Below are 12,253 nucleotides of genomic sequence, written 5' to 3'. Positions count from 1 at the left end.
ACAAGTGGTGACATCATGTGCAAGAGTATTGCTGATTTGTCATTTAGAAAGTGGAAATTTGAGGTCCTATAATGAGTCAATAACGTGTGGAAAATTTGAAACCAGTATTTACAGTATAATAAGTATTTAAATTATTTATTTTTTTAATCTGCAAAAATTTGACTGACAAAGGAAAGCATTTCTAGAATGGGGTTCTGATCTAAAAAGTGTTCCTACAATGTTCTAAAGACACATTTATTATTATTTGCTTTACTCTACTAAATAGTGTTCTTTAAACTCTCTGAATGCTTCATCAGTATGCTAGAGTTATTTTGATGTGCTAAAAGAACAACAGGAAATGAATGAAATGTGTGTGTAGACAAGTAGAGCTATTTTAGAGACCCTACATCCTAGCTTCTAAGAAGATGATTTGCACTGAATACTTAGAATCACATATAGGGGACATAGTTAGATACCTTAAATGGACACATATGTTGAATATGCATTATGATTGGATGGGATAGAAACAGAGTCAAGACATTTTTTCTTTGTCACACTTTGCAGCCAATCTGTATGACTGTTGACCATTTCTTGCAAGAAATAAAAATTCAAAAGACTTTCTGCCTCTTGCCTTATTGACATAGAAAATTGCCACGACACACATGTAAACTGAAAAAGGCTCCTGGAGCATCTTGGCTTCATCTCTGCTACATCATGTAAATCTGTGCATATTGTTTTTGATTAGCTGTACTCAATAATCAATTTCCTGTGGTTCTAATATTATGCAGACTTTGTGTGGTATTAAAAAGTCAAGTTGTTCAGATGCAAATTTACCATTATATAGAAAGCTCATAATGCTGTGATCTGATCTCAAATGGTTTCTACGGTTTGCTTTCAAATGAACCAAAATATAATATTTTTTGTATTTAGATGCAACAAATTAAACATCACAATCTGTGCTTTTGCAAGACTCTAAAAACAATATGCTCCATGCGGGCCATTCACAATGTGTCGTTATACAGAACGCAACTTAATTATAATAATTAATGCAGTAATGTGAAAACAAAATCAAAAAGTCAAGCGACTGGCGAACTAAAATGACTTGAATTATTCTATTACACAATAAAAACAAGTCATTATATTCTCAGCACTTGTGGGCTGATAAGGGTGGGTAGATGTGTGTGTCAGCTCTATTTTGTACATAAATGAAGAACATAGGTTACTGAAAAGAAAAAACAGTAATTACTGTGTTTTCTCAATGCAGTATTGACAGCCATGATTTAATATCAAATGCATCAGCGTGCTGAAGTATACTGAAAATGAGCTCAGAAGACAATTATTAGTGTCAAACATGACTTTAGTGTTGAAACATTAATGAGGGGGCATCTAAAGGCTGATGGGTTTGAGCGGTGATGCCGTACCTCCAGGAAGCTGGCAGCAGGAGTGTTGTAGATTTTGACGTTGGTGGTATTAGCGCTAGGCAACAGCTGGCCGTCACGGAACCACGAAACGGAGGCGCCCGGGTGAGCGAGGGCCTCGCAGGTGATGTTAGCCGGATTACCCTCCCAGGTGAACACCGCCGCAGGGCCTTGGATCTTTGGAGCATCTGTAATTATAAACAGTGTCAGCCAAGTGCAACCAACACATGGACTGTTCCAGAGAAAGGCCTTGGAGCAAAAAAATTCTGACGGCTTCAAGCTGGCATACATTACCCATCATCCCCTCAACCATCTTTCAGAATTGCGATTTCTGATATCTGCTCTATTTTCTGTTGTGATTGTTGCCCCCCTGATGTTCATTTCGGCTAACTAGACTTTCCACTCCAGGATTGATACATGCAGTTGAGTCATCACATTTCCCATAAAGCTGGTCTGATAAGACACATATCCACTCAAATCTTATCGCTATCTCAGGACCACAGGCTGCAACACTGCTGCCGAGATAATGTCGGCACCCCAAAACATAATGTCTCTCTTTTGGATGAAACGTCCAATGAAATCTTATCACAGCAGTGGCTGAAATGAATATTGGCAAATTTAGGGCTTGAAATGATTTATGATTTCATGTGCGATTTTAGGAGAACACGTTCTTACCATGTTGATGTAAGTAAACAGCGAAAGTCTGCATAAAGATACTGATTTCAAATAGCTAGAATAAACTCTTTCTAACTGGCTGCCAGCCTGAGACTTCATTTTTACAATGAGGCTGAGCTCAATTTCAATAAAACTATACACAAACAACCAAGCAAAAGAAAAAATGCATTTAAATGTAAACTTGAAATAAAAGGTGGGAAATAAAAGAAATGTACAGTCATGCAAAACAGAACGGGACTCTAACCCAAACCGTAAGTGTCTGAGCATGGGAGTGAACAATCTCATCTAGGATCATTTGAAGCAGACAAAGCACCTTTTCTTATCGCTAATTACTGCGAAACGCTCCGTGCACTCAACCAAGAAGCTGATTACTCACAAGCCAGGCTGTGGCAAACTGCATTTCCACACAATTTCTATCAATTGCACATTGTGATGCTATCTCAGGAACGGGAGAAGATTTTTAGGGCAAGAAAAATTAATCCAATTAGACTTTCATTGCACTTCAAGCTTCACTCCCTCCCACTTTTCTGAATTAGATTGTGGGAATGCTTAAAAATGCGTAAACAGATGAAAATAACTTTAAAGCTAGCTTTACTGTAATTCTCTACCTGGCAAAAGTGCACTCAGCCAACTGCAGTAAACATAATCTGATAAAATAAGCGTTTGCTCTCAAAATTGAGTTGTAAGAATGTGGATATGGCAGTATTTCATTTCATATGAAGAGCTCTGAATGTAAGAAATAAGCCCAAAAGCTATAAAACACATTTGAGTATATGGCACTTTGATTTGAACTGAGCTTTTGGTGGAAAGCAAGTTTAATTTGTTTGAAACAGACGTATAAAAAAGCCCTCAAACCAGCAATTTCTTCAAAAACCATTTCTGTTGTTAAATCGAATCTTTTGCTATATACTCAAAAAAGAAAAAATACTGATTGTTTCATAAAAAACGTGAATAACATCTGTCAATACACTACGCTGGTCCATGCAGGTCTGCTGGGTTTAATTGGTGGATTTACTGTTCACTTGCAAAAATTAGCTGCTTTAGTTTCTGGCAAACAATAAAGTCTTAATGTTTAAGTTAGTTAAGACCCTGGTGGTCTTATTTTTGGGTCCAGCATCCATTTCCTGCTGTTTTAGTAGCCAACAAAAGCTAGTAGCTGACATAGATCAAAAGGAACATGTAAAAAATCACAATCTATCCACTTCATTGAGCTTTGACACATTTGCCCTGAATACAACAAGACAAATAACCTACAAAGGACAAAGAGAGAAGTTTGTGGTTTGGCTTACAGCGCACTTCCAGGTACATGCTCTGGATGTCCTGACCAATGGAGTTGCGGGCAGTGCAGAGGTACTGGCCGGCATCGGTGAACTGCACGTATTTCAGAGTCAGAGAGGACACACGGGCATCGCTACGCACAATCACGTTACCATCCAGACTCTAGAAAAAGAGAACGAGAGTGAGAGTAAGAAAAATATATGTCAGATACAAGTATACAAGTACGCTACAGTTCAAAAGTTTGGGATCAGAAAGATTTTTTGTTTTTAGAAGTTTTTATTTTTTAAAGAAGTCTCTTATGCTCATCAAAGTTGCATTTATTTGATCAAAAAATACAGAAAAAACAGTATTAGTATGAAATATTATTGCAGTTTAAAACAATGTTTTACGATTTTAATATACTTTAAAGCATAATTTATTCCTGTGATGCAAAGCTGAATTTTCAGCATCATTACTCCAGTCTTCAGTGTCACATGAAACCATCCTTCAGAAATCATTCTAATATGCTGATTTATTATCAATATTGGAAACAATTTTTGCTGTGAACCTGTGATATTTTATCAGGATTATTTGATCAATAAAAAGTAAAACAGAACAGCATTTATGTAAAAAAGAATGTATATATATATATAAAAGTGATGGTAAACCTAAATGCCAGTGCAAGGGGAACAAGGTGGTCCTTAAAGTGAAAGTTCACCCAAAAATGAATATATTATCATTATTGACTCACCCTCAAGCTGCTGCAAATCTGTATGATTTTCTTAGAGTATGAAAAACAAAAGACTACATTCTGACAACTTTTGTATGTTCCAGACCTAAATTTAAGATTCTCAAAGAAAATCTTGACATCCACATCCACATCCACACATGTCCATTTGTGAATCTGAATCAACTGATTCACCAAAGAGATCTGACTCAAAAGAATGATTCAATCAAACCAAGTCAAGGTTTTCTTGTGAAAAACAACTTTAGGCTAGTCATAGAGATTTGGAAAGACATGAGGGTGAGCAGACGATGACCTTTTTTATTTCATCGTTGGGAAACAATCCAGTTTTTTTTTTTATGTCATTCCTGCACACAACTACAGATACCAGTTGACAGGACAGCATGTCTTTGTGTTTCAGGCTCTATCTGGGGCTTAGGGGGGTATTTTAGGAGACAGTGAGGCAGGGATCAATAATGAAGTGGACCACACAGCAGGGGCCACTTTAAAGCCTTTTCTCCTCAAAGCCTGTTTGAACAGCACAGCTGGGACAATCTGCTAACAGTTTTACTCCCTGGCTCCATCCCGCACACATGTGCACACTCTTTAACTTGTACTGCGTTTACTCTGCTGCCCATCTCTGGTTACTATGGTGATCTGAGATCCTAAGGTTGGAGGAGATTAGAATTCAGCAATCAATGCTAGTTCCAGCTGTTACAATGAAAAGCCGGCATGTTTTTCATCACTGCTCTGTGTTGTTTGCATTTCAAAGCATTTCTTGCTAGTTTTCTTGGTTGTTTCACTAGTTTTCAAAAGCAACTAAAAAGTCCCTTCATATCAGCTTCCGAAAGGAGCAAATTCACATCATTAACCCTTGATTACACATGCGTAGCTGACATGAAATACTTTTGAAAAGTTCAAATACTGTGCCGTGACATGCAAAAATAAATCTAAAATATTTTCTACAGCATTTTGCTAATTCTTCCTTACTTCTTAAACATGCAGCTTTTATTAGCTCATGCTAATTGAGAAACCACATGGAATATTTGTACTTCATGAATTTAATTTGCCACATCACATGACCATTTAAAATGAAGTGAAGTGGAACAAAATTTAAAAAGGAATTATTAAAGAACCTACTGAAGCTGTAAGGTGCCACAAATAAAATTATTTTGTCATGAGTTTGACTTTTTTATTGTAAATACCTAATTTATATAATATTTCTTATATATAAGAAATTTCTTATAATATACATATGAAGAATTCAGATGCAAAAAAGCCTTTAAGTGCCGTTTGAAATTTTATTCTAAAATGAGCATGTTTCTTAGGCTCCTATGTTTATCATCAGTTATTTCATTGAAAGAACCTATTCACTGCCATTCAAGTGAAAATTATTGAACCTTCACATAGGAGCCTGATAAAAATGAGAGAAATTAAAGAAAATTTCAAATGGCTTGAAATTAGAGGCTTTTCCATCTGAACTCTTCATATATAATTCACAATAAATAAGCAGAAGGTTTTGTCTTTTATTTTGCACCACAAAGTGCATTAAAATGCATATCTCTCAAGTGGTATTCATTTAATCAAGAAATGTGTCCTTCACCATATCTTATTGCAAATTAATAGATCTTAACATTATGTATTTTTTTTTTACCTTGAGGCAGTATATACAGCATGTATGTATATACATACATACATCTTTACCTTGAGGCAAAATATTTTTAAATAAATTCTTTATATATTATTCCATATACAGTATACACATACAATATTTATTTGGTTCTCTATTTAATTGGCTACACGTTTACAATCAAGCACCTTGTGAATGAAACTGAAATAGCTTTTGCATCAACTCTCCATATGTTACCCATACATTAGTGACTGATACATGTGGGTTCGACTTCTTCATCTTCAAAAGAAGAAATCAAACGGAAATCCACAGATTAATGACAGAAATTACAAGAAAATTAATTGACTGAGCAAATCTGACTTGCATAATGTGACCCATGTTAATCAGAGAGTGCAGCTTCTTCCATGACATGTTTAAATAGATTTATTAGTCATGCCAGCTGACACCATATTACTCAGTTAACAAATACAACTCCTGCGCTGAAGCCACTGGCCATGATATTCACATGGATACCCATTCTCATTCAATATGAACGAACATTTAGAGAGAAAAAGTGTAGCTGTCACAGCCTGATAATAACAATAAGCACTGTTGACAGTATTCAGTGCAGCAGAATGAATTAAATAAGCCCAGGAGAGCCGGATGCGTTCTACATTTTTTGTGCTTAGCGAAGCGTACTTTGTTTTACCTGCACTACAATGTTGCTATCACATGTACATGCATACTGAATGAAATATGGGATGCTGTTTTGAGCATCGAATAACTCACCGCAAACTGCTCAGTGTATGATTCACATTTTTCTTTAAGTGAAGGCACTGCAAAACATGAACATTAGAGTGCACCTTTCATCAGTGCCTCAGACGGTCCCCCGACAGCTTGCGAAGACAGCCGGGAAATAAGAAGTTTCTGAAACCTGCAGTGGCACTTCATTTATAAAGTGCCTGTTCAATGGTCAGTGAGAAATTTGACTGCGGAGCGGAATGGAGTGTACGCGGCGCTGAAATCCAATCAATTCACAAACTTGATTTAAGGTGTGGTGGCTTAGTCACGATCTGAGGGATTGAGTGCTTTAAGTAACAACCAGGGTCTCGACCATAAATTCCATCCTGCTTGTGCCTCACGTTCAGAGGGCTGTTAGTATGCAGGGCTGTCGAGCGAGTCCCCTCCCATTGCATAGTAATTGACAGTAAGCCGCATATGCAGAGTCTCTCCTGTTTTATGTGTATACGTAAGGTCGGTCGCATATAAACCTTCACGATTTCTTTGAACGTTAACCTTGAACGCTTCCGGCAAATCACTTTATGCCTCTACCTCCTTGTCTGTTGTCAAATTTAGCAGAAAACGTAGGGAGAGAGAGACAATGAACATTTCGGCTTTTAGCACTGAAATGCAATCACTGGCCCGTGCGCATCGTATCTCACCTAATAGAGAACTTAGGAAGCCCCATTCTGCCCATCCGTTTCTCCTGAAAGAGCAGGCAACCAACGGCAGAACAGAATCAGAGCTCACATTCAAGGTCTCCTGCGTGAAAGAAAGGGATTTCTTCTTTTCCCTTGGGAGAAAATAGTTGGTGACAGATATCATATAGTACGACTGCACTGACAAAGAGACAATGTCAGAAAAAAAGCTGTCGCTGGGAAAAGTGAGTCAAACGGTGTCCTGCACTTCAAATTTCACGCTAACTAGAACTGGAAGAGCACTCTAGCACAGACAAGATGGATCACAGCGTGTACAAATGCGGAAGGGAATAAAGCTGAACTTTTGATAAAGATGGTCTATCTTGGATTGATGCAAGACGTGTTGAGAAATAGCTGCCCTGAGGTGGTCTGCAGCAGTTACATTCTAGACAGTGAGATGGCCAAACATTCCAAGATTGAATGCTAATTGAATTTGGTCAAGGTCACATACTGTAGTACATGCATACCATAAATATATATATATATATATATATATATAGGTATGTACATCTATAAGTAAACACATTTATGAATAAACAACTTGAGGTGTACACATTTTTACAAATCCTTTAACGGTTGATCAGAAAACAGAAAGTTTAAAATCTAAATAAACTGAATAAACTAATAACCATAAAGTCTTTTGTACTCTTTCTATGGCTGAATTGAATTATATAAGAGAAACACTATTGATGCTACAGTGTGAAATTAATGTTTCACTCACTTACTGATTTGTGTGTGTATTCGCAATTGTTTTGACCACAATAAAATCAGTTCCATAAAATAAAATTGATTCCATGAAAGCCATATTTGTACATCTCAAAAGTTGATGTTGTACATTTTAAAAGTATTTTTTGCATTGCATTTTTCATTTTATTCAAATGAACTGTTATTCAGCAATGACATATTACAATGATCAAAAGTGACAGTAAAGACATTAATAATTTTACCAATTTTATATCAAATAAATGCTGTTCTTTCAAAAGTTCCATTCATCAACTAAAATTTTTTTTATCACAGCTATACCATAAAATATACATATATATTAAGAAGGACATAGGAAAATAACAAGGAATAAATTACATTTTAAAATATGTATTAGATATAGAAAACAGTTCTTTTAAAATTGTAATTGTAATTTAAAAAAATTAAAACAATGTTTTTACTGTATTTTGATCAAATAAATGCATCATCAGGCATCAGTGATAAAGAGAGAGAGAGAAAATTAATGACCCCAAATTCCGTATATGCGACTACAAAATCTATAAAATAATATTGAAATCTTGGTGCCAGAACACACTCAATTTAAAAAAATATGTTATTATTAAAATATAAGAAAAATAAACGACTGACCTAAACTTGCATGATTATTAGATACAACCCATTAAAACTGATTTAATTCTGTATGAGTATGGCTGAAAAATAGGTTTGTAATTAAAATGAACTGTAGTTTCTTTTTTAGGCTGAACTTTCTGCTCATGTTTGATTGTAGCAGACATATTAAAGCTACTAAAGTTATCCAGCTGCGAGCATTGCGTGGTTTTCTATTTTTCCTATTAAAATTTGTGACTGATTAGTAGTAACAACATAATAGACAGCGGCAGGTCCATTTACATTTCAAGGCACAAGTATCTAATATTCTAACACATCACACATCCATTTTTTTGTTTTACCTGTTTGCATTCACTAAAGACATAACCGACTGTGTTTACATTAACATCTCAGCATGATGAGCATTTTTAAACAAGAAAAGCATTTGACCGTTCATGCGTGTAGTGTTACTGCGAGGCACGAGTGCACTTCATAGAGCACGTGCACAGTGCGTGTGAGCATTGAAAAACAGCTGCCTGTCAGTCACACACTTGAGTCAGTACTGTAATCTTGAATTTTTAGTTTAAAGTATCAACTCAGTACTGCAGACTCTTAATTATTCCAAAACTTATGATAAAGTAATTTCCTTGTCTTTGTCTTTGACAGAAGAAAAGCGCACGTGTAAAGAACCATGGTGCTTTTTATCTGTACTCTTGAGGATTAAAAACATGAAGTGATGTGTGGGCAATCCCATAACTGTGGCCTTTCATCTCAGCAAATCAGATAAACAGACCTTCCCACACAATCCATATGCATCTGAATCATTCTTAATCAGCAATGCAGACACTGATGAATTCTCTCTCTGACAGATGAATAAAGCAAGAGTCTTAACATTTCAGAGTCAAGCATGGAATCACTTGCTCATATTGTGTATCTACAGCTAAAGTCAACATGAAATCAAAATGAACCTATTTGCTTTCTTCTTTGTAATCTGTAATCACAATGTACTTTTCCTTTCCATTGACATCACTGTAATGTTAACCGACAGGCGATATTTTCACATTCACACATTCGGCCTGCTTTGCCCAATCCAGTCAGCTCCCAATGGATAAAACACAGGCCCGTCCTACATTTTTCATCATTAAATGACCTATTTAACACAAATGTGCAAAATTATAGAAGTAAAATGGGTTTCACATTGACTTTAAAGTTACTATAATCATCTCTGACTGATGTATGAGTTTATTCAGTGAGGGTTAGTATATTTATGTTAACGGAGGCTTATGTTGTCTGAATCTGGAGTTGGTTATATGTGTTAGTGTCTCCTTTAGTGCTGCTACATTCCCCTGTCTGAGTCTATGGGAGAACACTGAGTGTTGGCTCATACTCTAAAGAAGTACCTGGCATGTTTCAACCCTTGAACACCCCCTCTTTATTTTCTTCCTCAAACCCTTGAGAAAGTTTGTCCAAGGGCAATTCGTAAAGGAAAATAGGTCTGCTAAGAAAGGCGAAAAAAACAACAACAAAAAAAACACTTAAGACCAAATAGGATCTTCACCATTTCTGTTGACAGAAGCTATTCAGAAAAATAATGAGCAATATGCTGTAAAGAAATGACATGACAATCACTGTAGACTAGGGATGTCATTTGATCAGATGTTATGTGTGTGAGTGTGTGTGTGTATCTACAGGAATATAAGGGTAGAAGAGAGCCAACACTTGATGTTCTGCAGTGATAAAAGGCTTCTCTAGGATTAGTGAACATCCTGGCTACGTATGAAGCAGCCCTACCTTGTGTTTCTCAGGTCGAGTCCATGAAGCCTAGGAGGACAAATACACAAAGTAAAACATGGCAGAAATGAAAAATAAATAAATAAATAAATAAATCAGCAGGCGCTCAGTTAGACATGCATCATACATGCACGTTATTTAGAGAAGACAGCTTGTGAAGCTCCAAGTTGACAACTTGACTTGAATCAAATCAAAGACAAATCGTTTTAGAAATTGTACCATACTCACAGGCAACAGATTTCTGAATAATAACTTACTTTTATTATTTTAATGTTTTTTTATTATTTTATTTGTAGTCCTGAGTTATTAAAAAAAAAGTTAATTAAATTACATATATTTATATAAAAATGCTTTTTATATATATATATATATATAGTGTTTCACATTTAATGATAAGTAATATATATATATATATATATATATATATATTACTTATCAATATATATGAAACACTCTCTCTCTCTCTATAAATATATATTAATGTATATATGTCATTATAAAAGAAACACTATATATTACCTTGAACTGACCTTGCTATGATCAGAGCGTGATACTAGCTGAGAGGCACATAATCAAAACATTATCAAGTGTGACAAATCATTTTTTAACATGAACAACAATCCAACTGCATGGAAAAGGACACATTTAGCTGCAGGCTGGGAAATCAAATGACTACAACATGAGTGGATGCTCAGACATCCAGGTGCAATGCTCCAGGTGACACGTGCATATGATCTTGAAAATTATGTGAAAAGTCAGCCCCCCCACCCCACTTGCTGACAAGCCATCAAAATGCCACACTACATCAATAATTAATAACACAATAGGTATACACATGAATTGATTCACACCTTGAAACTATGTGTCGAAGAGTGCATCAATCTCCAGAGATCTACTGTCTGTGATGCTAACTGTGATCACCACATTCATTTCACCTATGTCCCATAAGTCACAGGCAGCAGCTTTGAGCCTTAACGAGAGCTATTCTTCCATTTGACAACACAGATCCCTTTATTCTTTGAACGGGACAGTGATGAGTAGTTTTCAGTGAAGGGTTTTATACCTTCCAGTCATTTGTTAACCTAAAATCAATCAATGACGTCGCCATCTGGAATTGCATCGCCGAGAATTTGCATGACTCACAATAGAGGCTGTTGAAGACGTGACTCGAACCACTGATAAATCAAACAGACATGAATAGCAGACAACCTACCCATTTGACTTATGACAGAGCGACAGAGATTCAATGAAAGCTTGCTCTTCATGAAGGCAGCATTCTTTTATTTTGACTGCTAATCACACAAATTGCTTAAAAGCGAATCTGCCACAGACAAGTGGGATTTCAGGATGCATTATCAAATCTGACACTGATCAAGCAGAATAATGACATTTGAGATTAAAGAAACTACTTGTAGTCTGCTGAGTTCCAGCTAAATATTTAAAGCCATTTGGCTCTCATGGCATGATTTTTAAAACTGCTTAGGTCTTTATCCAAGCAAATCAATTGAGCTGTTTGTCGGATAACAGCTAAAAGCAGTCTGATGGAGCCAAAGTTTTGACATCTGTCTGGTCTACTTTGCAGTTTATTCTAGCAAAGAACTGTCAAATTAGACATGAGGAGATTGTTTGACTAATACATAAAGTGATAAATCACAGTTTGTTTACTTTTAATCTGCCAATTAGGAGCAGGTATATTTAAAATAATTGATAGCACAATAATGATGGGTTATTTTTTTCTTTATAAGCCTTGTATCAACAATCCATCTTTACCATGCATCTCAAACCAAACCTGGTTAACTTTGACTAGCGATTAACTCTCAAAATCCCATTAGTTTTCACTTTTCTGTTTGATTTGCATTAGACTGTGGGAAGAATCTACATAAAAAGACTTAAAAATATGATATGAAAATATGAACACAGTATTAGACACCAAAACCTTAGCTGTCCTGCAAAGAGTCCATCTGAATTTACAGGCCAGACTTGTATTAAAGTGACTTGACATCATTTCTTCTAC

At 35.9% G+C, this 12,253-nt stretch overlaps 1 protein-coding gene across 2 annotated transcripts in view; it reads right to left on the bottom strand.

The window, feature by feature from the left end:
• Positions 1 to 12,253, bottom strand: part of ncam1a (neural cell adhesion molecule 1a) — a 222,069-nt gene that overhangs the window by 40,550 nt on the left and 169,266 nt on the right. For both annotated transcript variants that reach the window (XM_079405265.1, XM_079405266.1), the window contains exons 9-10: positions 3,362 to 3,512; positions 1,401 to 1,585 (exon numbers count right to left, since the gene is read on the bottom strand). In XM_079405265.1, the coding sequence (XP_079261391.1) occupies positions 1,401 to 1,585; positions 3,362 to 3,512 (336 nt within the window). The remainder of the gene's footprint in view (positions 1 to 1,400; positions 1,586 to 3,361; positions 3,513 to 12,253) is intronic.

Source organism: Barbus barbus (genome assembly GCF_936440315.1).
Source record: "Barbus barbus genome assembly, chromosome: 43".
Classification (NCBI taxonomy): Eukaryota; Metazoa; Chordata; class Actinopteri; order Cypriniformes; family Cyprinidae; genus Barbus; species Barbus barbus.
The sequence above is the reverse complement of the archived record's forward strand: the minus strand, read 5'-3'. Positions and strand labels throughout refer to the sequence as shown.